Genomic DNA, 27,765 nt, shown 5'->3' with positions numbered 1-27,765 from the left:
CCAAGAAACCATAGAATATGCAGGGCCACACCCCAGTAAAACCATGTAGGTAAATGGGCTAAACCAGGTTAAGGGTAACCGATGGGAAAACCTATCAGTGAGTTACATCCTTCCAGCAGAATGGGTGAATGGGAACAATTTGCTCCAATGGCCATGAAGGCAGTTGAAGCTGGTGCTGTGAAGTGCTTAGAACTTGGTCAGGCATTAAAGACACCAAGGTCGTCCACTGCATCATAGACCATCACCACTCCCCTTGACTCTTATCTTGCCACTGGACTTTGATGACTTTGGAAGAGAGTGGAGATGACAACTTACTGCAACTTTGCCTCACTTAAATACAATTCACACACAAGCCATCATGATGTCATTATTTCTCTTTGAAAACGTAGGACAAACAACTATATGCAAGGAATTGTAGTAAGACCTGTGGGTATTACAGAGATGATTTAAACTTTGTCCATGTCTTAGGAAGCTTGCAGTCTGGATGGGAACATGTGGGTATGTATATATACATATATATGTGTGTGTATGTATATGTATATATAGATAGACAGAAAGACACAGAGACAGAGAGAGCAAGAGAGAGAAACAGAGAGACAGAGACAGACAGAGAGGATGTCAATTTGACTACTTCTATCAACCTTATGATACATTTATCTATAGCCATCTGAAAGTTACCTTCCATGGATATTGGGCTTGTACATTGACTCCTTGCTGTGAAGATCGAAATCATTTTTGGCTGATTCACAGGGGCTAAGATTCAGGGAGATTGTCTCAAGGACTGCCCTTGTCTATGGTCTGTAAAAATGTGAGTGTGGGCGAGTGCCTGCTTTTTCACTCTTTCAGTTCTTATCTAGCTTTTTCTTTGCATCTTCAGTAATGAAGAAATGAGGGAAGGATAGGGACTTTTCTCCCTCTCCCTTCCAGAAAAAAACATCTATGACTTATAACAGAGCTCCAAGGCACTGTTATACATATGTAACAAGACATATAACTTAACAGTCTAAAAATACTCTTTCTAAATTCCACTTTTCTGTGTGGAGGATAAGGAGTTTTGAATTCCTTGGGCGGTATGACCCCTGGATAAAGTCTTCTTGTCAAAGAAGGAATGTTTCTTTCATAGCATAAACTTTTGGAATTGCCTTATGGGTAACCCCAACTTCAAGAGCTCCACAATTCAATTATGTAGACAATAGCATCTCATAAAGATGAGCTTTCCTCAACATCATGCTTCTTGGAAAAGGAAGAGGATTATCAATCACCTGCCTAAGCAAAATGCCTGGCCTTCTAAAAATATCTGATATCTCAAAGCTGTAATTATATTCAGAAATACCATAACTAAACTAAGCTAGTATACATTACCATTATGCTAAGCAAGTTGACTGAGTTGCCTTAATGAGTGTGATCACACTATACCCAAAGGGCTATAAACATGTGCATACCCTTTGACCCAGTAATACCACTTCTAGGTCTGTATTCCAAAGGCATCATAAAAATGGGAAAAGGACTCACATGTACAAAAATATTTATAGTAGCTCTTTTTGTGATGGCAAAGAATTGGAAACTGATGGAATGACCATCAAATGGGAAATGGCTAAACAAGTTGTGGTATATGAATGTAATGGGATGCCATTGTGCTATAAGAAATGATGATCAGGCAGACTTTAGAAAAACCTGGAAAGACTTATATGAACTGATACTGAGTGAGGAGGAGCAGAACCAGGACAACAGAACACTATATACAGTTATAGCCACATTGTGTGTGCTGACTAACTTTGACAGACTTGGCTCCTCTCAGCAATTCAAGATTCTAAGACAACTCCAAAACAGTCATGATGGAAAATGCTATCAACAACCAGAGAAAGAATTATGGAGTCTGAATGCAGACCAAAGCATACTATTTGCTCTGTCTCTTTTTTGTTTTGGTTCTTTTTTGAAGTTCATTCCATTAGTTCTTACTCTTCTTTGCAACATGACTAATGTGAAAATATGTTTAATGTGAATGTAAATGTAGAGCCTATATCAGATTACATGCTGTTTTAGGGAGGGGAAAAGGAAGTAGGGGGAGAAAACTTGGAACTGAAAAGTTTGTGGAAGTGAATGTTGTAAACTAAAGATAATAAATAAAATTTTAGAAAAAGAAAAAAATTTAAAGTGTGTCCCAAGAGGCGTAGGCTATCTTGTACTCCTTCTTTCTATTATTGCCTAAAAATCATAGGCCTGAGATGCCATAGCAATACTCTTGGTTGTATGTCTTTCTGGCTTTGTCTCAGTTTCGGTTAAAGATATCACTCCTGACCCTAGTATGATAAAGGTTGATAGGCTACTTTAGTTCGGAAGTGTTGGTCTTTGATAAAATTGGAGGCAATCACTGGATTGCCTTCAGTACTGCCCTCTTGCTGTTTTTGCTTTCTGCAACCTAGGGTGGCATTAGTTTAGTTCTAGTCTTCCCTTCAGAGCCTGTCTTTCCCTCAGAAGTATCTTTTTAAAAGAGAAATAGACAAACAAAATGCCAAATAACAGAACTTCCAGCTGTCATCATCGTCTGGATCATTTGATTTTTCTATGAAACACTTTTATTAGTAGGAATGGAACCTGACACAATGAATGATACTTTCTAACTCATGCAAAGATGGGAAAGGCATGAGAATCTAAGTGACAAAGAAGCAAACATGAGCCAAAAAAATTATTAATTTTATGAGACTTATAATTTCACTTAAAATAGGCTGAAACCTGGGTTGAGAGCAAGGAATGAGTGTATCTCAGAATCTACTGGTAGTGAAAAAAAATTACTTAAACCTAGAACACAGGAGAGGCTCACTCATGCAAAGTGGAAGTGAACCGAAATAAGTCGATCTTGGAAGGCCACCTGGTGGCTTGTGCAGATATTGCACCCCACGAAGCTATTAAAGCAAGCGTATGCCATCACCCATGAGTGGGCTCAATGTATCTATTACACTTATCGAACACTTTGCTATAATTTTCCTCTACCTAGAACATACTAGTCAACAGTAATTCCTGGGCAGGTATGCTATGATTTTCATATTTTTCACCAGCATTGTTCTTTACTTCATCTAATATGTGGTTATTCCCTCTGCAGATTGTTCCTCAGGACAGCTGAAATTCTTGCATGTTTAGGCCCTGAACTCCTGTCTCAGGTGAATGTATTTAACCTATTAGCCCTTCACTCTTCCGAATATCTCAACAAATTCGGGGGGAAGGGGGAGCAATATGGAATGTTAGTAGATTGCTGAATATACAGTCCAAAAGACTTGTATTTGAATATCATCTGATGCTCATTTAGTTTTGTGCCCATGAGTGAATCAAATACTTTAACTCTGTTAGACTGAGTTTCTTCAGTTACACAATCAAGATTAACATACTTACAGTCATGATGTTACCACACAGGATTGCTATAGGCTTCAAAAGATAAAATAATTGCAAAAAAAACATTGAAAATGTCAAAATGCAAAATGAATTCTAGTTATTATACTTATTATGAAATACACAAATATTAACCATGAGCATTAGCATCATTTAGTAAAACAATGACCCCCTTATACCACAAAATCCACAGCCAGCACACTGAGTGGTCTCTGTGACAAAATCAAATGAAACTTCAACCCATGAAAATGAGAAAAAGGAAAAGAACACCAAAAAAAGCCTTCTGCCCACTGTATGTTTTTTTTTTATTATAGCCACTTTGTTTTGCTTTAGGTTGTAGGCATATGATCAGTGTTTATTTGTAAGGTTTGAGTCAAAGTTCATTGTCATAAAAGCCACAGTAGTAGTAATAATAGTGTACACTTATGTAGTACTCTGTAGTTATGTCATTTTATTTGATCTTGTCAACTATACCAATGATGGGGTACCTGGGGTCTAGAGCAATTTGTGAAACCAACTTGTGGAGCCAGTCTGTGAAGTTGTAATTTGTCCTTTCCCGCCCTTGAGATCTGCCCCTTCCCTCTATCCCACATCCCACCTAGGCAACACCCTTCTACCCCTTTTGTTCTTACTTAATCTCTTGATTAAGTAATCAAGGCCAGGCCTGGCCCACACCCTCCTTTATCCTTGCCTTTTATCTCCTTAACGACCTGGCCCAAATCTTATCTAAACTATCTATTCACATGCTCCTCTTGGTCAGCTCTGACCTTTGTCTATGCATTGAGGCCCCTCCAGTCTGGTCAGCCCTGACAATGGCAGCCCTACCCTTAAAAAGTAAAAGCATATACCCCTCTCACTCGCAGGTCCCCTAAAGGACTCTTGCCTGCTTCTCATGGAAGCATAACAATAAACTTCTACAACTCTCACTCCAATTAAGCCTGAGACCTTGAATTCTTTCCAGACGATATTGTAGGTTTTCTGGTCTTGGATAAGATCAGAATATCTGCTGAACCTTTTGGGCTCCCGATCAGAAGATTCTAGGTTCGAATCTTGGCTGGCTTGCCAAAATGATGGGGGAGGGGATCCCAAAAGGTTCAGCAGATATTCTGATCTTATCTAAGACCAGAAAACCTTCAATAGCGTCTGGAAAGAATTCAAGGTCTCAGGCTTAATTGGAGTGAGAGTTGTAGAAGTTTATTGTTATGCTTCCATGAGAAGCAGGACAAGAGTCCTTTAGGGGACCTGCGAGTGAGAGGGGTACATGCTTTTACTTTTTAAGGGTAGGGCTGCCATTGTCAGGGCTGGCCTGACGGGAGGGGCCTCAATGCATAGACAAAAGTTATAGCTGACCAAGAGGAGCGTGTGAATAGATAGTTTAAGATAAGATTTGGGCCAGGTCGTTAAGGAGATAAAAGGCAAGGATAAAGGAGGGTGTGGGCCAGGCCTGGCCTTGATTACTTAATCAAGAGATTAAGTAAGAACAAAAAGGGGTATAAGGGTGTTGCCTAGGTGGAATGTGGGATAGGGGGAAGGGGCAGATCTCAAGGGCGGGGAAAGGACAAATCACAACTTCACAGACTGGCTCCACAAGTTGGTCCAACCTAGACCCCAGGTACCCCATCACCAAGAGGTAAGTAGCATATTTATCATGACCCCAATTTTACAGAAAAATAATCCTAGAAAATGAAAGAACTTGCCCAAAATAAAACAGCTTAAAGAACAAAAAAGACTAAGGAGCCAGAATTCAAAACCATGTTTTTTTAACACTAAAGCCAAGGTTCCTTCCAACAGAGCATATAAACACTCATGCACCTATCATTTACCAGGCACTGTGCTAAGCCCTGATGATACAAAGAAAGGCAAAAGACAATACCTGTTCTCAAGGAGTTCACAGTCTAATGAGGGAGATGCATGCTTACGTGCATACGACGTGCATACATGCAAACTACTGTGCATAAACAAAGCATAAACCAGGCCAACAGAAGGAAAGCTCTACAATTAAGGGGCATCAGAAGAAACTTCCTGAAGGTGAGATTTTAGCTGAGACTTGAAGGAAGCCAGGAAATCCAGTATGTGTGGATGAAGAGAAAAAGAGCAGCCAATAAAAATCTCTAGAGTTGGGTGATGGAGTTTCTTGTTTGAGGAAAGATAAGGAGGGCCAGTGTCACTGGATTGTAGAGTAGGTGGTAAATGGGGCAGGGTTAAGTGGGGGTATAAGTTTGTATTAAGACTGTAAAACTGGTGAGAGCAGGTTATAAAGGACTTTGAACATCAAAAAAAAATTTTTACATCATAATAATAGCTGAAATTTTATATGGTGTTTACTTTATACCAAGTACTATGCTAAGTGCTTTACATTTATCTCATTTGTTCCTTGTAACAACTCTGGGGGGTAGGTGCTATTATTATCCTTATTTTCAGTTGAAGAAACTGAGGTAACTAATTTTTCTTTTGTAGGCCATTGCCCCTAACCTTCCCATTCTACAACATTTTCTCTTTGAAAGATGTCCTTCCATCACTTCCTGGTTCCAGAGACCTCACATTCTATTCCTCTGTTTCTCTCCTTGCTATGAAACTCTTTTCTTGGGAAAGGATTAATTAACTGCTATTTATACCTAATTTAGTTCAGAGGAGTGAGTTTTAGTCACTGTGTTCCCATCTCAGGAAAATTTTAATAGTAAGCTTCTTCTCTCATTGATAAATATATGTATATACTCCCTAGTAAAAGGATTTCAAGTCTCAATGAGAGGAGAAGGTATTTATGGTAAAATGAAATCATAATCCAGGGGCAGATGTCTTCTCTGCCCATGAGAAAGGCTAGCCTTGAATCACTACCACTTCCTCCATTCTGAAAGACTCTTTTTGTTTGGTTGTTTTTTTAGTAGAAAAGGAATTTAAATTGGTTTTATTTTGATGATGTCTAGAGAAGAGGAGGATGGAAATAAACAGATTGCAGCACACTGCAGATAAAGAATCAGGCAGGAGAACAAGGGATAATCAGTGAAAGCAACTGTGCTGCCATGGAATGTTTTGTGTAGTTCAGAGAACATAAGGAAAACCTCTAAAAGAATTAGCAGGCTTTTTATGTTTAATTTATAGTAGGATTGTGAGCATCATTTACGTAGAATGAGCAGACATGAATGGGTTTTGATCTGTATCCAAATATTTGGAAATGTGGGGAAGAATCACATCAATGAGGGAACAGAAATATATGAGTGCGAGAGTCTTCCTATGAATTTGAGAATAGATCTTTTATATCTTTGGAGTTACTCTAGCGTATCCCCTAAACATTGTTGAGAATCATTGGACAAGCCAATTGACCAATCAGTTACAATGAGAAATCAGATGCTTAGAGAGTTATAATAACTCTCTAGACATTAGGGAAACAATGCAGTAGCTCCATATACTCCATCCACCCTTGGGACTGAAAACAGTGGTTCATAAAACATGGTTCACAAGTATACTCCAGGTAGTTCATGGAATAATCTCTAGAAGAATCCAGACTTATATTATGAAATAACTGCACTTTTGTTTCTGGTCTGAATGATTAATAATATTCAATAAAATTTGACATCACCACTAATATCTGAATGAAGCTGTCCAGTTTTAAATTCTAATATCAGCCTCATTATACATATGTGGAAAACACACTTGGCATTATTAGTCCCCTATTTTTAAAGATAAGAAAACAGACTGTGAGATTCTATGCTTTGCCCTGTGTCATGAAATGGTGAAAAAGAGAATGTGGAACTTGTGTCTTCGCAACACACAGTAAAGTGAGACTAGGCATTAATTTGATTAATTTAGTTATGTAAATTGTTAGACTAGATAATCCAAACCCCACTTCCCCTACTTGAAATTGTCCTTGAATTTCTGAAAATAACTGTATTGCTCAAAACAACCAGATGATTCACAGTTTTTCCCTCCCTTGCAAGTGAGTAGATCCAGAAGCTCTTGACCCTAAGGACATAATCACCAATGGATAATTTCATGGATGACATTTGGGTTGTCAAAACATTGTAACCCTCGACTATAGAAATCCATTGCCACTCTCTATCTGGAATTCCTGTTTAGCACATTCCTTCTTCGCTATTGCCCACTTCATTGTAAATTCTTTAAACCATGCTGAAGTGAGTGAAATGCATTTTTACTATTGACTCCCAATGGTAACAGCAAAACTGGGCAATTCCCAGAATCTACATGCCACTTTGCTTTTAGCAAACAGGGCCTATTAAATGTTTCCTTTTAAGAGATAGAAATACATTAGTGTTAATCAGCTAGGTCTTAGAGTCACTAGAGAAATCAATGTGAACTCAAGTGTTAATGGTGTAGGCACAAGTGCCCTGCCTATTCAGTACTTAGCAATGATAGGGAACAACACTGCATGTAAAATATCCCACCGCAAGCATTTTTAACAAGGCCCAGTGCAATGTCTGATACAATTCCCTTGTTGAATGAGTCTCTTGGCCCACAGCTCACAATTAAAGACCTGGAGTGAAAATTTAAGGAGAAGTTATAATGAGCCTCAGAAGTCCCGTACTGATGAAGGAGGACCTTAGAGATTGATTAACTAAAAAGTTGTGTTTTCAATGAGTACCTTAGAGAGCATTTACCAAGATGATGTAAGAGCGAAGAAAAGTTTTCCTGAGTGAATTTCATTTTTGATACCTCATGTAAGGTTCACATGGTAATTTTATAATAAAATATATTTCATTTAAACCATATTAAATAACCCTTTGGCTACTGCTCATTTGGTTCCTGAAACTAGTGTTTTGAAAATGAGTTCTCAGCAAAGAGAAAACAAAATCATCATTAATCACTCAAAATGACTAATGTTTCCTGTGAATGCCTATTTTATTTATGCCTAACTATACCTGTTATTGAAGCAAGAACTACATCTTTGCTATATCTTTCCTACTCCTGCTTAATCTAATTAAGATTTAATTCTGTTACATATCTTAGTATGGTGACCTGAAGCAGTCATCTTCCTTATTAACAAAAACTACTTTAATTATTAATACTTTGTACAGTTTCTTGCATGTTGTTCAATTTCATTATGTCAACTTGAGAACCAGTTCTCATTCACCATTCATCTCTTTTTGATCATGATCTCAGAATTGTAAGATCATGGGTAGGAGGAGAAGAAGGCCAAGTGGGTAAAGGATTTAAGAGAGACTAGTGCACTGTTTAATTGGTCAACTGATCCACAATAATTGTGAAGGGAGGAAATTGAAGCTAGAACCAGGATGATTGAAAATGACACGGATTGATATTGATGTTGATATTTAATGTCCAAGAAAGAGCAAAGAGAAGGTTTAGGATAAGTGAGACACCGGGAAACACAAGAGATTGTGAGTAGAATGCCCAATCTCAGTATTTGGGATTTGAGAAAAAATAATAGTCTTGAGTTATAGAGGGAAAATAGACCTCTAATGAAATCAGAATTTCCAAGGATTTCTGATAAAAGACAAGAATTGTTTAGAAATGTTGACATAGAAACACATACATCAAGAGGAGTTTAAGCTGTTTACATTCTTATATGGGGAAAGGTGTAAGGTTAATGGGATATAAGATCTTCTGTGTCCATTAATAGGCCTCATATGGAGCCCTGATGCAGAGCCAATTAGCATTGCTTGGAGAGGGATGTGTGGGTGGAGAGAGACTCAAGCTGAGAAAGAAGCAGACAGAGGGAAGATCTTGCCTAGAGGAACTTGCTTATGGGGAGACTTGAAAGAGAGAATGCTTGCAATGTCAGCACTACCTGGATTGGTGATGACTATCTTACTAAACCTTGCTTTTTTGCATCCTAATAGCAATGTCCCAAATAAATACTTTGGTTTTGTCTTGGAGGAAAAGAGTTTATTATATTTTGTGAACAAAATATGCATATTCATAGCAGCTGCTATGTATCCCTACAGAACTCCATCATCATCAGGGATGTATAATATCTGTGAAGAGAGAATCTAAAAGAGGGACTGGGGATAATTCTTTTTTTTTAGGATTTTAAAAGAAAAAATGAAAAAAGAAAGGGAAAAGACACTGGGGGAGTGAAATGGAAAAGAAGAATGGGAAAACTCATCTTACACAAATGGAGTACACAAGTAGAAGTCTATACAAAGAAGAGGAAGAAGGGAGGATGGGCAGTGAAAGATACTTGAACTTTATTCTCCTCTGAACAGGATAAAAGAGGGAAAAATACACACACCCAAAAGGTTGGGTAAAGTCTCACCCAAGAGGGCAAGGAGGAAAGAATAAAGGGAAGGCAGATTAAGTCAGAAGTTAAATAATAATGTAAAAAGGAGATAGAAAAAATCAGAAGGAAAAGCTGAAGGTAGTGGAAGAGGATGAAAGGAAATGCAAAAATAACAATCATAACAGGAAAAGTAAATGGAATAAAGCCCATAAAATGGAAGATGATAGTAGAATGAATAAAATAACCACAATAAAACTATACAATGTTTATAAGAAACATACTTGGAACAGAAAGATACAGAGATAAAATAAAGGGCAGAAGTAGTATCTATTAGGTTTTAGCTATTTTTTTTCTTCATTTAATAGCATTTTCCCCTAATCACTTGTAAAGATAGTTTTTTGTAAAATTTTGAGTTCCAATTTTTTTTTTCTCCCTTCCTCCTTCCCTTCCCCCTTCCCCAAGACTGCAAGCAATCTAATAAAAGTTATACATATACAATCATATTAAGCATATTTCCACATTAGTCTTGTTGGGAGAGAACAATTAGAACAAAAGAGAAAAAACTAAGAAAATAACAACTACAACAAAAGAGGGAAAATACTCTGCTTTGATCTACATTCAGACTCTATAGTTCTTTCTCTGAATGTGGATAGCATTTTCCACCATGAGTCTTTTGGAATTGTCTTAGATCATTGTATGCTGAGCATAGCTAAATCTATCTAAGTTGATTATTGCACAATGTTTTGTTACTGTGTACAATGTTCTCCTGGTTCTGCTCATTTCACTCAGCATCAGTTCATGTGTCTTTACAGATTTTTCTGAAATCCACCTACTCATTAATTCTTATAGCACAATAGTATTCCATTACATTCATATACCACAGCTTGTTTAGTTATTAACCAGTTGATGGGTAAACCCTCAATTTCGAATTTTTGGCTACCACAGAAAAAGCTATTATAAAAATTTGTACATGTGGGTCCTTTTTCATTTTTTATGATCTGTTTGGGATACAAAACTAGTAGCAGTATTGCTGGATCAAAGGGTATGTACAGTTTTATAGCCCTTTGGGTATAGTTCCAGATTGCTCTCCAGAATGGTTGAATAAGTCCACAACTCTACCAACAAAGCATTAGTGTCTCAATTTTCATACATCTTCTTCAACATTTATCATTTTCATTTTTTGTCATATTAGCCAATCTGATAGGTGTGAGGTGGTACCTCAGAGTTGTTTTAATTTGCATTTCTCTGATTAACAGTGATTTGGACCATTTTTTCATATGACTATAGATAGCCTTAATTTTTTCATCTAAAACTGCCAATTCAAATATCTTGACCATTTACCAACTGGGTAATGACTTGTATTCTTATGAATTTGACTCAGTTCTCTATTTTAAAAATAAGACCTTTATCAGAAACATTGGTAGTAAAAATTTTGCCTAACTTTCTGCTTTCCTTCTAATCTTGGTTACATTGGCTTTGTTTTGTAAACCCTTTTTAATTTAATATAATCAAAATTATCCATTTGCATTTCATAATGTTATTTATCTCTTGTGTGGTCTTAAATTCTTTCTTTGTCCATCTATCTGACAGGTAAACTATTCCTTGCTCTCCTAATTTGCTTACAGTATCACCCTTCACATATAATTATATACCCATTTTGACCTTACTTTGGTATACGATATAAGATGTTGGTCTATGCCTAGTTTCTGTCATACCATTTTCCAGTTTTCCCAGGAGTATTTGTCAAATAGGGAATTCTTATCCCAGAAACCGGAATCTTTGGGTTTATCAAGCAGTAGATTCTTGTGTCCCTAACCTATTCTACTGATCCACTACTCTGTTTCTTTACCAGTACCAACAAGTTTTGATGATCACTGCTTTATAATATAGTTTTATATCTTGTATGGGTAGGTCACCTTTCTTTGCATTTTTCCATTAATTCCATTGATATCCTTGACCTTTTGTTCTTCCAGATGAATTTTATTATTTTTTCTAGCTCTGTAAAATAACTTTTGGTAGTTTGATTAGTATGACACTGAATAAGTAAATTATTTTAGGTAGAATTGTCATTTGTATTATTTTAGCTCAGTATACGCATGAGCAACTGATATTTTTCTAATTATTTAGCTCTTTTAGTCTATCTTTCCATGGCCCTTTATTATTTTTGCCTTAGGTTGTGAGGCTTTTATGCTGTACTATATGGTCACTTTTTGTGTAGGTGTCATGTACCACTGAGAAAAAGTTATATTCTTTTCTATCCCCATTCAGTTTTTTTCTATGACATCTAACTTTTCTAAAATCTCTTCACTTCCTTAACCTCTTTGTTGTTTATTTTATGGTTAGATTTATCTAGTTTTGATAGGGAGGTCCCCCACTAGTATAGTTCAGCTATCTATTTCTTCCTATAACTCACTTAGCTTCTCCTCTAAGAATTTTAATGCTATACTACTTGGTGCTATATGTTCAGTATTGATATTACTTCATTGTCTATGGTATCTTCTTAGCAAGACTTAGTTTTCTTCCTTATCTTTTTAAATTAGATCTACTTTTGCTTTATCGTCAGGATTGCTAATACTACTTTTTTTCTTTACTTCAGTTGAAGCATAATATATTCTACTATAGCCTTTTAAAACCTTTACTCTATGTATACCTCTGTGCTTCAAATGAGTTCCTTGTAAACAGCATATTGTAGGATTGTGTTTTATCTATTTTAAAAGGCCAGGGTATCAAACATGCTCTCAGATAACCCAACAACAACAAACAACCTAATTAAAAGAGAAAAATAGGGAGAATACATTTTGCCAAAATATACTATTGAAATGAGTTGATATTAAATACTAAATATATATATATATGTTCTCTAAATTCATAAATAAAAATAATTAGATGTTATAAGGAGAAATAGATAGCAATGCTATAATAGTATGGGGGATGCAATTACCTCTCTCCGACCTAGGTAAATCTAAACAAGTAAACAAAAAGAAATGAAGGCTCCAAATAGAATTTTTAAAAAAGGCAAAGAAGAGTGTTCTCTGGAGAACACTGAAAGTTAATAGAAAGGATGTATATTTATTTCTGAGCTGTGGATGTCACCTTCACAAAAAAATGACATTCATTAGTGCATAAAAACTTCAAAAGCAAATGTAGACAAAGCAGAAAATTCATTTTACTGATCATAAAGAAATTAAAATTATATTCAATAAAAACCCTTCAAGGCAAAGATTAAAGATTAATTTGAGGAATATGATGTCATGATAGCAGGGTGAAAGATCATTACTCCCAAACTTTCCCAAAAACCTCTCCAACAGAAGGACCACTGAAAACACCAAATCAAATTCTTAGAGGACAAGGCAACAAAAAGGCAGATTGTATCACTGTTCCAGCACAGGGCAGCTTAGATAGACAGAAAGAGACAATTGCAAACCTCTGGAGTGAAGGATGACCAGGAGCACAGCGTGCAGGTTGCAACAAAAGTAAAACCAGTTGTAAACCTTGGAGGAGGCAGCAGGAGCAGCTGCTGTGAGAGTACCAGTCACACCCAATGCATGAAGATAGTAGGGTAAATAAACCCCTGGTCAGAAAGAGATACCAGGTAAATCTTGTGCTAGCACTGGGCACAGGATCTCACATGATTGGACCTCTCCATTGACCATTAACAAGTTCCAGATCACAATTCCAGGACAGAGGGATGCAGTCACAAATACAAGGAAGCTGGGGCCTCCATTAAAATTGTATTATATTCTTGTCCCCCTAACCATTCCCCTTTCTAGTCAGTAGAATAAGTAAGCTTATAAACAGCCAGTGTAAAGGGGAAATAGTGGGAAATAAGATTGCAAAGGGGAACCTGGAAGTCAGATATAAACTATCCCAAACATGAAGAAAAGTAAAATTTTCAAACTGCGTTACATATTAATAAAATTGCCATCCTGGTAATATGTGCTGAATGAAAGGAAGCCATCTAGTTACTGCTCTCAAGGCCTTTTGATTTTATGATATGTAAGTCTCAGACAAATTCCAAACATCTGCAGTAAGACCAAGGCAACCAAGAAATACTGATAATTTTGAAATAATGTGAATATGTTTACTTTAAAGTTCTATGAACAACTTTGGGATCATTTAGGTATGTTAATGAATGAACCCTGAGGTAACACAAATAGGAGCTGGTCTGTCCCTCCCAAAACCATGTTAAAATGAGATCTCCACTCCTGTCCCCTGAGCACTCTTCTATCTTCTACATGCGTCTAAGTCCAACCCACAGTTACATAAGTGATTCATTCCTTCCCCATCCTCTTCCTCATATTGCCTGTCTTAACCATTCCTTCCCCTGTTTCCATGCCATCTGCACTATGTCACTTTCCCCTCTTGTCTCTGATTTTATGTGCTTGATGCTCCACACCCTCTGTGCCTAAAGTGTGATTGTCATTCCATTTCCTGCTGCCACACGTGGTCTTTCTCAGTGAGTACCAAAGGAAGCAGGCATGCCTACCTCTATTTTATAACTTTGTAAATTAATTGTCAGTTCAGTGCCCCACCTACATAAGGACCAGGATGCAAAACAGGTAGGTAATAACCAGATTCCTCCCAGGATCACACTACCTTAGAAGAAACAAAATCCTGCAGTCCCTCAGATGGTGTCTGACAACTCCAGGAAAAATTCCAAGAGCAGAACAGAGGTCTGTACATAATGTTTATAGATCTGAGCAAGACTTTTGATATATACAGTCATGAGGGCTTCTGCAAAATTATGTCATAATTTGGTTGCCTGGAGAAGTTGACTGTATGTCAATATTATGATGGCATGCTTGCCTGGATTTTGGATAATGGACAATGCACTTATGCTTTCCCAGTCACCCATGGAGTGAAACAAAGCTGTGTGCTTGCTCCCATGCTTTTTAGGATGATATTTTCAGTCATGTTGTTAAACGCCTTCAGTGGGGACAAACACAAGGTTAGTCAGTGTAATGGGAATGTAAAGATCTTCCCTGCCCCTAGGCTAAAGTGCACCTGGAGCCTGGGGTGGGAGGCTTGTTTTTCAGTAGATACTTCTTGATTGGCCAGTGAGTCAATAAGGTTGTTACATTCTCTGAGCCAGGAGAAGGCTATATAAACCCTGATGTGTAGCTTTGTTTTGGGACTCACTTTGAGAAGTGTTCTGTGATTTGATCAGATGAGACTCTGGGAAGCCGTTGTCCAGAGTCCCCCGGCTTTGAAACCCAGATGTTTTTTGGTATGGATGTAATGGTTGGACAGTTTGGAAATTTGTCTACTTGATCTGTTTCTGTCTTGATAATTCTGTCAGTATACTTTGAAGTTGGGGGTGGTGACCTTCTTCCCCTGAACTAGGTAAATGACACATGTTTGACTGATTAAAGTAAGCTTGTTAACCCATTTTGAGTTGCTTTCCTTTATCAAAGCAGATCCAAGAACCTGTGTTGTCAGCAAACCCTGAGGATGCTTGAGGTGCTTGCTGCTACAGTCAGTTGTCTCACTGATGGTAAATTCTTCAACTTAAAAAGGTTATAAGCCAAGATCAAAGTGGAGAGACTGTTGGTGCGTGACTTTTTTGTTCGCAGGTGATTGTGCACTCAATGCAGCTTCTGAAGCTGAGATGCAACAAAGTATAGATTGTTTCTCTGTTGCTTGTGTTAATTTTAACCTAACAATTAACACCAAGAAAGCACAGGTGCCCCATCAGCTAGCACCACACCAGTCATGTATGGAACCATTAGTTACAGCAAATGGAGAAGTTTTGAATGCTATGGATAAATTTGTTACCTTGTCATTGTACTTTCTATGGATGTACACATTGATAATGAAGTTGATGCACACATTGCCAGAGCTAGCTCAGTGTTTGGGAGGCTCTGAAGGAAAGTGTGGGAAAGAAGAGATGACTGACTACCAAACTGAAGGTCTACAGAGCCATTGTGCTGACCTCGTTGTATGCCTGTGAAACCTGGACAATCGACCAGCCCCATAGCAGGAAACTGAATCGCTTCCATTTGAATTGTCTTAGGAAGATTCTGACAATCACCTGGCAGGATAAGAGACCAGACACTCAGGTCATTTCTCGGACTAAACTGCCAAGCATTCAAACTCTGCTTCATAGAGCACAACTCCAATTTGATGACCAGGCTGTTTGAATGCTAAACATACACTTGCCTAAATGAATGTTTTATGGAGAACTAACACTGACAAAAACACACGTGGTAGTCAGAAGTAATACAAGGACACTCTCAAGATCTCTTAGCTTGGAAGTTGATTTGTGACATGGGAGACACTGGCACACAACTACCCAGCATGGCACACCCTCATCAAAGAAGCTATTGTATTCTATGAGCAAAGCAGAATTGAAATACCCCAAAAGAAACACAAGATGCACAAATTTAGAGAAACTACTTTAAACGTTCATGTGAACTGTTTGTACCCAACCTGTGGTAGAGCATTCTGAGGTCGTATTGGTCTGGTCAGACACAGTTGGATGCATGTGTTTGTATGGGTGTGCGTGTGTATAATGTGTGTATGTATATAGCTGTATCTATGCACACACAGATTATAATTATATCCATGGAAGCTGAGAACACCAGGTGAAATAGCATATATAAAAGAAGAGAAAAGGATCCAAGTCAGAGTCTCAAGGAACACCTTTTGTTGGTCACTTTGTGCTGTATAAAGAAGACTGAGAAGGAACAGTCAGACCTATAGGATGAGAAAAAGTAGTATGACAATAGACTAGAGAGAAAAGAATATTCAGGAGAAGATAGTCATAAACAATGTCAAAAGTTGCAGAGAAACTAAGGATGAGAACTGAGAAAAAACTATTATATTTGGCAATTAGAAGATGATCTATAACTTTAGAGAGTAGTATTTAACATTGCAATCTCTATATAGCAATGAATGAATAAGCGAAAAAAAAAACATTTATTAAACATTTACTCTGTGCCAAAAACTGTGTAATATACTAGGGTTAGAAATAGAAAACTGAGGACAGTGACAGTGACTGAGGAGGCTAAAATCCTGACCCTGGTCCTGGTCCCCTGCCAGCTCCCCACCTCCTGTTCCCCTTCGCGTGCCATGGTATTCTAGGAGGTGCTGACACTGCTGGCCGTGCTTCTGATCATGATCTCAGGATATTTCATTAGCATAATGCACATGTGAAGAAGTGTTTCTTTGACCGTGTCACCTCCAGCACCAAGATGGGCCTCATCTTCAAGGCGGTCAAGGGTGGTTTCCTGGATATCAATGTGATTATAGAACCTGATAATTAAGGAATTTATAAAGGAGACAGAAAGTACAAAGGGAAATAATAGTTTTGCAGTAGATGTGGATGGAACTTACAAGTTTTATCTTAGCAGCAGAATGTCCACCATGACTCCCAAGAGAGTGATGTTCACTATTAATACTAGAGAAGCTCCAAAGGACCAAGACATAGAAACAGAAGCTCATCAGACTAAGCTCAAAGAGATGATTAACAAGCTCACCATGGCAATGATTGCTGAAAAGCACAAACAGGAATACATGGAAGTCCAGGAGAGAATACACAGAGCAATTAAAGGAAGACTAACAGAAGAATGGTCCTCTGGTCCTTCTTTGATGCTCTTGTATTAGTTGCCGTGACAATGGGACAGATCTACTACCTGAACAGATTTTCTGATGTCCAGAAGGTCATCTGAGAAGGCTTTCCCTTATGGTCCCGAACTCCCAGTTCACTGTTTACCAGACATCTGGGTCACAATGATGTTACATAGTTTTTGAACTTTTTTTTTTTAATTTTCTGAACTATACACTCATTGCTTCTCTTTCTTCCTCACGAATAGGTTTTGAAAAAACACCTTGCCTGTCCTGATAACTTTGACACTTTATTGATATAACTTCTTCTTTGAAATATGCCTCCAACACACAGGGCATTCCAGAGCTCCAGCACCATATGTGTGATGTAGTCACATTTGTTTGACATGTTTTAATCTGGTTTTCATAATAAAATAAAGCTTGTTCATAACACAGCATTAAGGTTAATACAGTCTTTTACTAAAAATAATTGTACATATCTTTGGATCTCTAAACCTGCAGTAAAAAAAAGAATCAGTTCTGTGAAGTTCTAAGGTACAACAAGTTAAATCAGTAAAAACTGTCCCACTACGATGAATAGAATCATTTTATCTTGTGGCACACTCTCATAACGGGGTGCTTGTATTTCATTTAGGGTAATTTTTATTTGACAAGCCAACTAAAGAAAATGGGAATTTTATTTAGGTTGTACTTCAGGATTTAGCCATCTGTATTAAAGTATAGAACAAGTGACTAACCACATAGTTTTGGCTTCTGCCTGACATTTCTGATGTCTCAAGTCAAGGACAGAGGCTGTTTTCAGCAAATGGTAGTTAGTATTTTTTAGCTGGCATGTCCAACTCTCTCCCTCACCTTTATGTTGACACTTAAAACATACATATTAATCTAAGTTGGGAAAATCTGGATTCCTGATGACAAAGGGTTAAAGTTCACTCATGGATATTATTGATTTGTTATACAGCCATCATTTATTTTTATCAGAAACAGTGGCATTTTAGGCCACTGTCTAACTAAAAAGAACTGAGAATAATTCTCAGTATTAGGGTTCTTTTTCCCCCCTCTCCTTGTCTTTCATTTTAAGCCCATGTGAATTTTGATTCATATGAAAAAATGACTTTTTCTGGGTCTCTAATGAGGGTTTGAAAATTGAAGCATCCATTTATGGTGTGGGGCTTATCAAGGATGATGATATGACTAATTTATGCTAGTTACTTGTACTTATTTTTATCTTTGCAAGGGGAAAAACTACAAGTAATAAGTTATATTAATATTATTTTAAAATTTTTTACAGGTTTTCATGTTCAGAGTAAAAAATTTGTTGTTTTTTTAAGTCTTGGGCAAAATACATGCAGCAGTTTATTAATAAGGTGAGTTTTTTCACCTTAGGGTAACTGTTGAAAGCCAATTTTATTGTGTTTGAAAACACTTCAGAAGTAAATTCAACAATGTAAATTAAATTTGAGTGTATGTGAAATTTGACCCAGGTCCAGCAAATAAACAGTTCTTTAAAAAAAAAAGAAATAAAAAACAATTTTTTTTCTGTGTCTAAGTAGCCCTCATGCTAATTGGAGAAGAAAACCTGTGTAATAGGGGTAAATTGTAGATCATGTAATCTATGGGTCCTAAAGGTATATCAACAGGGCAGTTTGAAATATCTAGTGGTCTTGAGGGTATATTATCAGTGCAGATGCTAAGGTCCAGTGATCCTCCCCATTACCAGAAAGATTTTTGTTGGTAACTCCTGACTCATAAAAGTAGTATGAGTGACCATTTGGGGATAGGAGAAAACTAGAGGATTCCAAGATCCTACAACCTTTGGAAAGAGGAGAATGGGTCAAAGGGTTAGAAAGGAATGGGCACTCCCAAGTCCTATCCACAGAGAACAGTGGAATAATAGGAATAATGAAGTTTTGAAGATCAGTGGGGGAGGGGAGAAATAGAAGGAAACATTGACAGGGAGGTTGGGGCAAAAGGAAGATCTTGGTAGGATCTGGCTGGTATAAGGCTCTTCCCAATCTCTACCCTTAGGGCCCACCAGCACCTGTTATTCAAGCTTTATAGATCCTGAAAGCTAAAGACATGGGGTTCTATGGTAGGGAGATTGGAAAGGGTAGGTGAAAGGGATTAGCAATACAAATAGCAAGGTTTGATGGTTCTCCACTTTACCAAAAGTATATTAATTGATGACTCATAGTTCTTTAAAGTATTATGAAGGACCATTTGGTGGGGAGGGGTAAGAGAGGGCAGCGGGGAGACAGAGGAGTCCAGGGCCTCATAATTTTTGGGAAGAAAGAATGGAACTAAGAATTGAAGAGAAACAGGCACTCCAGCCTTCCTGGATTCCCATGGGTGGGGATCAGAATTTAGAATACAGAAAGTTAAAAGAGGCAGCATGGGCTCTGCAAATTATGGCAGTTCAGAAGTGCTATTCTACTTATTGAAAGTGTAATAATGCATTCTTTATGTTTGGATTTGTGATGGGAAGTCAGCTCTGAAATAAAGACCTTGCTCAACCAGAAGAAAAAAAAGTTCATTCCCACCTTTAGCATTACTCAGCAATTGCACAATGGATCTGCTGTGCTATTGAGAGGAAGATATTATTCACAAAGTGAATGTTCATTAAGTGAGAAGGTCCCATGGTTTTCAACCATAGCACAGATCTGGTATGAAGTCACTTATTTCTCAGGCTCACGTCTGTTCTAACTTGGAGATAACAGAGCCCTTTGAATTTCTTACATTATCTTTATGATTGGTAACAATTTGGGGGTGGGGTAGGGAAAGCAATATACTTAGAGAAGGATTTGTGAGAGGGTGACACTCTGGAAAAATATCAAAGTGTTGTCCCTTTTCTACTCCGCCATCTTGACTCCGCCCTCCCTTTTCTAAAGTCTCAGAACATCCAAGATCTAATTATTCCCCCAGCTCAAGAGAATTCCTGAGTTTGTGATATATCTAGAGATGAGATCTCAATGGGAAATTGATGCCAATTATAAAGGCTTCTTTTGCCCTCCACTCCAAGCCCTGTTGCTACTGAAGTCTGAGGAAGAATCACTGCAGTGGCTAGGAAAAGTCAGTCCTATGTTGGCTAATTTGTGAAATTTGGTCTAATAAGGAGAAGCATTCAGGGTTGTCAGCTACATACACTAGCCCTACCTCATGGCACCTAAAATAGAATGAATAGATGGAAAAACTCCCATCTTCCCTTTATGAGAGACTTGAGAAAAGAAAAAAGACTTCTTATCCCCAGTCAACTGTGTTCTCTCTTGGACATGTAAGTTCACCCAATTTTGATCTATCACTGCTTTTCATGATGAAAACCAAATGGGGTGCAATAGGTTGGGTGGAGCTATTGAATGACTCCCAAGGTTAGGATAAGAATCTCCAGAACAAGAAATGTAAGGAGAAAAGTATTTAGGACTATCAGGCCTTGGTGATGGTTGGCTGTGCTCCTTGAGTCTGGAGAATTCAGTAGTTTTTACCTAGCTACACAGACACGAAAAGTGGAGGCTCAAAAGATTGTACTTCATTAAGGAATTTCCTCAAGTTCTTCAGTGAGGAAAACTTTGATATGCAAAAGCCAGTGACAGACTGGGTAGACTCCTTCTCTTGGGGCTATGATGCCCTGGGGCCAAATCTAGCCCTTGATACCAGAGCTCTGCAACTATCAGCAAGCCACTTCTCTTTGAGACACAGTTTCCCTATCTGTAAATAGCTATATAATACCTGTGGTACTTATCTAATAGAGTCGTTGAGTGGTTCAGTGAGATAATGTAGAGAAAGTGTTTTACAAACTTTTAAGTCCTATATATGACACTTGCCATGATCATTATCCATGATATTGTGATAGAGGAGTCAATATCTGATGCAGTACTTATTGGGGATTTTTGAAAATTTGAGTTCAAGAGTCCATCCTCCAACTTCATTTTTGGACTTAAACTTCCAGCAGTGCTACTTGATAAAGGAGGAACATCTTTGTACCCTTGTAAGGGTTACTTTTATGCCAAGATATGGAAATGATTTTTCACTCAGGGACAGCATATTCTTCACAACTGAGGTCCCCACTCAGTCTATGGCTTGGCTGTTACTGTCACTGTCAAAGTTGCTCTGATACCTGTGACCTTTTAGTTTCTAAGTGGCCAGGATTGATAATCTTCTCATTTAGGAATGGTAAAGGAAACCAGCATAAAATAAGAACAAGGCTCCAAGGCTGGTGGGTTCAATGGGACATTTCTTTTTGGCTTTTTTTCATGGTGGACATTTCTTTGCCTATTTCAGGTGTTTATTGAACAGTATTCCTTTGATTAATAGCAGTCATTCCATCCCATTCATTTCTTTGAGATGTCCTAATGTTATACAACTCAGAGTTCCATTTTACTTGCAAAGCACTATGTGATAATCTTCCCAGTTGTACTGAAAAAAAATTCAATAAAAAACATAAATTAGTGATCAAAGATGAATTTGCATCACACCAAACCAACTCACCCTTTGTCTTTGATTTTATGTATTCACCATCTGCTTTCTTCTCTCTTCCCCAGGTCCGACTGTCCTATGAACATAAAGAACTGCACAGAGGTGACTGAGTTTATCCTGCTGGGAATCCCTCATACAGAAGGACTGGAGACTACGCTCTTTGTCATCTTCTTATTTATCTATGCCTTCACCCTGCTGGGGAACTTCCTCATCCTCTTAGCCATCATCTCCTCCTCTCACCTTCACACACCCATGTATTTCTTCTTGGGACTCTTATCTGCTTTTGACATATTTTTTCCTTCAGTGAGTTCTCCTAAAATGCTGGTCTTTCTCTCTGGAAATAGCCGAGCCATCTCTTACAGAGGATGTGCCTCCCAACTCTTTTTCCATCATTTTTTAGGGTGCACTGAGGGCATTCTATACTCTGTGATGTCCTATGACCGTTTTGTTGCCATCTGCCATCCACTGCGCTACAAAGTCATTATGAACCCCAGACTTTGTGTGGTCCTAGCCGCATGTACCTCATTGACAGGTTGTATCCATGCCACTATACTGACATCACTCACCTTCAAGTTGCCTTACTGTGGCCCCAGTGAAGTAGATTATTATTTATGTGACATTCCTGTTGTCCTACCGTTGGCCTGTGCTGACAGTTCTCTGGCCCAGCGGGTGGGTTTCACTAACGTTGGTCTTTTGGCTTTAACATTATTTTTCACTATTATTGTCTCCTATACCCGTATTGGGATAGCCATTTTGAGAATCCGTTCAGCTGAAGGAAGAAGCAAAGCTTTCTCTACTTGCAGTGCCCACCTCACTGCCATCATGTGTGCCTATGGACCAATTATCATCATCTGTTTTCAGTCCACACCCAACCCTTTGCTTGGTGCTGTGGTTCAAATTTTGAATAACATTGTCTCACCTATGCTGAACTCCTTAATCTATTCTCTGAGAAACAAGGAAGTAAAAAGAGCCTTGAAAAGAATTTTGTGCAGGGCAGGATTAACTGCAGAGGCCTAAATTAGGAGCCCTCAGTCTCCCTGGTCAGTCTCTGTTTCCATCTTTATGTGGAAAATGTTGATCACGTTTTTTACTTTTGTCGAATGGCAGCCGTGTCTTTGCCCTCTCTGTGTGTCATCATTCCATCTTTTATGTACAGTGTATGCAACCAGATATTAGACCAACATGAAAAAAATAGCTAGTTGAGTTCTTTTTTCTTTTAATGGGCCTTTATGTTGGGATTCACTTTCATTTTGGAGTTCATGAAGTGTTTGTCACTAGGAAGGCAGTGCCTGTATATTACTTCATTTGAAATCATTATCTTAAGAGAAACTCATCTTTGAGTATAACTGTCTTTCTCATGGAAGTAGTTTTGGGAAAGTAAGGGACAGTTTAGACCAGGGGAGAACCCTCAGCCTTGAGGCCACATGTGGTCCTATAGGTACGCAAGTGTGGCCCTTTAACTGAATCCAAACTTCACAGAAGTTCTGTGAAGTTTGCATTCAGTCAAAGGACTGCATTTGAGGGCCTAGAGTAGCCACCTGTGGCCTGGAGGCCTCAGGTTCCCCACCCCTGATTTAGATACATGATTTCATTGGTGAAGAAAGTTACAAAAGTGGTTCCTTATCCCAGTGTTTTAAATCAGCATACCTCTTGACAACAACTCCCATTAATTCCTCCTTTATTCTAGTCTCTGATGTAGCCCTTCTCCTTTTCAAGGCTTTCTACAAGTAGCCTTGAACTCATCCAATCGATCCTCTTGTCTCCCCAGGCAGACTATCCCTTCTTACTAATCTTCAATCTTTATCTGCTTGCCCAATCCCTGATGTCCCCCCCCACCAAAATATGCCCTTTTCTACCAATCATTATATAAAGTTTATTTGATATACCTATACCTTCAAGACTTATGCTTGACTTTCTTCCATTGACAGCTAAACCGCTATAAAAATATGTCTGCATTTTCTCTCTCACTCACTTCTCAGACTCTTGCAAACTGACTTCTAACTCCATTATTCCAACTGTAATCTCTCTCTCTAAAGTTATAAGTGATCGATTTGTTAATTGCCTAGTCCAATGGTCTTTTCTCAGTTCTCATTCTTAAACTCTGCATCACCTAACAGTTTTGAAGACCCTTCTTCCCTAGATATTTTCTCATCTTTGGTTTTCATGACATTTTTCTCTTCTTATTGGTTTCCTATCTGTCCCTCCCCCTCCTCTTTTCTGGTCCATCATTCCTACCTTACCCACTAACTACGGATGTACCTCAAGTCTATATCCTGGGTCTCTTCTCTCTCTATCCTCTCTCCTCTAATTTCATCAGATTTTATGAGTTAAATTATAATCTCTACTACATATAAGACTCTTGGATCTAAATGTCCAATTCTAATCTTTCTTCTGAATTCCAACGTCAGAGTCGCACCGTGTCCCCCATTCTTGGAATGCACTCATTCTTCCATCTCTTAGAATCTCTAGCTTCTTTCAAACATCAGTTCAAAAGACATTTCCTAGTTCAATCCTTTCCTGATCCTTCCCACCTCCAGGTCTTAGTGTGTCTCTCTCACCCCTGAATTTATCTTGTATTTCTTCTGTGTTTCCTGGATATATTTGTCATTGTATATGTTGTTTCCTTTATTGAATGTAACCTCTGTGCAGGCAGAGACTATTCCATTTTTGTCTTGCATTTGATGATCATTGATTGATTTTACAGTTGATTTACTGGAACCTCCCTCCACCACTGCAGATCTCTAATCTATCTGTAATTTTTCTGCCTCAGTAAACTGCCTGTAGCACTGAAAGGAAAAATTACTTAATCCTGAAAACATAACCAGTGTGGGTCGAAGACATCACTTTATTGCAGATCTTCCTGACTCTATAAACTAGTCTTTACTCTTCTTATCTAGAACAAAAGGGGGGGGGGCAGTTGATTATTTGAGGAAATGTATGAAAGAAAGCATTGTCAATTTCCTTTTGACTTACCTATAGCCAGGAATGGGAGACAAGAATCTGGGAGAGGGACCTGATCCATTTCTTTTTTAATCAAGGTAAGGCAACAATACACAACAGACTTTTCTAAGATGAGTAGTACACTTTTGGTTCATGTGGATGCTCCATAAAAGACATTTCTTGATTCTTCACACAATTCTTCTTTCATGAGGTGAAGATGATCATAGTGGGATGGTAACCTTCTAACTTTTGTTGTGGGATAAATGACTTCTGTTTAGTTTGTATGTTCATATCACTGTTACCAAATAAATCTACTAAAATGCAGAACAAAAATGCTAAAAATCTGGGTCTTATTATGTATAAGTACAGGTTCAGGAGGTAAGAAAATAACTGAATAAAGATTAGGATTCTAATGAGGCTTTTCATACATAAAATTATGTCAGAGAAACAGAGAAATAATTTTGTCCATACAACAATCTAGTACTTCCTCATAGCCCATAAAAGTTTAAAATACAGACAAATAATTCCATGCTTCTTTCAATGTCATTAAGGTTGAACAAATTAGTAAAAAGATTAAGATATAGAGTTAAACACTGAGTTTCCAAAATCCTACATTAACAGAACTACAAGGCTACATTTTAAAGAGGTCACAATGGATTAATTGAGGGGAAAGAATGTATATGTCGTGAAGATAACCAAAAAGCTTTGTAACAGGAAAATCCTTCCACAGATAATTATTTGGAGGAATCCTTCCACAAATAGCTAAATCACTTTGGAAAGTTCACATTCCTTTTTGGTTTCTTACTGAGGAATATCAAAAAGTCTTCTCTTACTACTATTATTCTGTAAGTCAGCTTTTATCCAGATGAGGTTAATATTAGTAGAAGACACGCTTTAGTGAAAAGTACTAGAATAATAAAATTGAATAAAAGTAAATCAAAAATGAAAAAAAATATCATCACACTTTCATTTTTTACAATTAGCATTCTAAGAATTCTGGCATCTGGAAATTCATTGTATTATTGGTTGTGTTTAGTTGCCAGCCTATCTTGATTTTCAAATTTCTACTTTTTTTTTTCAGTTCTGGGTTTATTATCTTGGGGAAAATCCATAAAATCATTCTTAGATATGTTCTGTATCCTAGACTATCTTTAGTCTTTTCTTTTTCCACACCCTTAGAAATCGTCTATGTGCGTTCACTTTTAGGAAATAAGTATTAAAAAGCAAAGTGCAAAAGTTAGTACTGCCAAGAAATGCAGTAGCTACATGTGTGTGTGTGTGTGTGTGTGTGTGTGTGTGTGTCCTGTTCTAAGGGTGTGCTCTTTTGTGGAGAAAAATGTACTCAAGACACACATACTTTCTCTATCACTTTCATAAGTCTAGACAGTCAACAAAACACTAAACCAAGTCCTGATTTGTGGCATCTGTCGATTTCCAAGGTCAGAGGGCATCTTTCTGAACATGAAACTGAACAACAATCCACTCTGTCAGATTTCTGACATAAAGCCTTTGCTTGAAAAATTCTAATGCAAGGATATCTGTCATTCCAAGAGAGTCAATTGCTTTTTTATAGCTCTGATTGTTACAAAGTTTTCCTTTATACCAAACTGTTATCTGCCTCTCTGAAATTTCTATCCATTCTTCCTTTCTTCTATGGTCATCTAGAATAAAGTTAGTTCCCCCTTTGTTGGATTGTACTCCCTTTTCATATTTGCGTATTAGCGTTCCTAATTTCCTTTAAGATTCAGTTTAGGGGGCTATCTCTTACATAAGGTCTTTGCTGTTCCTCCAGATCTACCAGAGATGTGCTGTAAACCAGCTTTGACTGGGTAAAGAGAACTGATTGCTAAATTTTCTGTGTAAGCATTTACACCTTGGAAATCATCAAATGCTACAAAACAGAGCTAGATTTATTGCTTTGTTCATTCTCTAAACTTAAGAAAGTGATAAACTCATGATAATCCTCATTAAACTAAAGTACCAGGCATATATATATGAATATGTGTGTACATGTATGATATATATGTATGTGTGTATGAATATGTATATGTATATAATTAGAGACGCGGTTGGTAAACATTTTGGCCATACTCCTTCCTAAAATAAAACTGTATTTTTTGGTATATACTCTATTTATTAGCATATATTATTTATCCTTCAGTAGAACATAAGCCCCTTATTGCATATGAACTGCTAATTTATTATGTACAATTTGATATTCCTTTTAAATATACAAGAAAGTTATGTAAATTTCTTTTTTTCTTTTTATTTCTTCCTTCCCCCCACCATGCCCTATAGATGGCTACCATTAGATACAAATACATACATATAATTATTCTATACAAACTTCTATATTTCAATTCTCTCTCTGGATGCAGATAAAATCTTTCTTCATTTAAAAATTTTTTTATTATATAATGAATTATGTTACTACTCTTCCTTATGTTAAACTCTCCCTACATTCCTTATATAAATCACACTTCATCATAATATAGAATCTTTATAATTGTGTAATCTTTTTGCTAGTATTTTATTTAAGATTTTTGCATCCATATTCATTAATGAAATTATTCTATAATGTTTTTCCTCTGTCCTACTCTTCCTGGTTTAGGTATCAGTATATTTGTTTCATAAAAGGAGTTTGGTAGGATCTCTTTTTGCCTATTATTCCAAATAATTTAGTTGATCTTTAAATGTTTGATAGAATTCACTTATAAATCTATCTGGTCCTGGTACTTTTCTCTTAGAAAGCTCATATTAGTTCAGTTTCTTTTTCTAAAATAAGTCTATTTTAGTATTCTATTTAATCATCTACAATTTATATTTAGTTAATTTATATTTTTGTAAATATCCTCTCATTTTACTGAAAATATTAAAAAGGGGGCGGCCAGGTAACACAGCGAGTTAAGAGCACCGGCTCCAGTGTTGAAAAGACCTGGAGATCGAATCCCGGGCTCAGACACTTAGCACCCACCCAGAAACACCTGGCCGTGTAACCTTGAGCAAGTTACTTAACCCCAATTGCTTAGGGGCGGCCAGGTGGCTCAGCAAGTAAGAGCACTGGATCAAATCTGGGCTCAGATACTCAGCACCACACCCAGAAATAACTGGCCTTGTAACCTTGAGCAAGTTACTTAACCCCAATTGCTTTAAAAAAAAATATTAAAAACTATTGCATATAATTGGGCAATTTAAGCCACCATTTCTTAAGG

The 27,765-nt window shown here is 37.5% G+C and overlaps 1 protein-coding gene and 1 pseudogene across 1 annotated transcript; both read left to right on the top strand.

The window, feature by feature from the left end:
• Positions 1-81: 81 nt before the first annotated feature.
• Positions 82-17,247, top strand: LOC138147645 (transmembrane emp24 domain-containing protein 2 pseudogene; annotated as a pseudogene).
• Positions 17,248-21,661: 4,414 nt separating this feature from the next.
• On the top strand, positions 21,662-22,630 carry LOC138147705 (olfactory receptor 10N1-like). The gene has a single exon (XM_069070277.1). The coding sequence runs from the start codon at positions 21,692-21,694 to the stop codon at positions 22,628-22,630; it is 939 nt and encodes a 312-aa protein (XP_068926378.1). The 5' UTR covers positions 21,662-21,691.
• Positions 22,631-27,765: the final 5,135 nt, after the last annotated feature.

This window comes from Petaurus breviceps, unplaced genomic scaffold, assembly GCF_028583685.1.
Source record: "Petaurus breviceps papuanus isolate PSGF00001 unplaced genomic scaffold, PetGlider_PUasm1.0 90804, whole genome shotgun sequence".
NCBI lineage: Eukaryota > Metazoa > Chordata > Mammalia > Diprotodontia > Petauridae > Petaurus > Petaurus breviceps.
The sequence above is the reverse complement of the archived record's forward strand: the minus strand, read 5'-3'. Positions and strand labels throughout refer to the sequence as shown.

Excerpts from the sequence above, each read along its gene's own strand:
- LOC138147705 (XM_069070277.1), top strand. The coding sequence starts at position 21,692 with ATGAACATAAAGAACTGCACAGAGGTGACTGAGTTTATCCTGCTGGGA.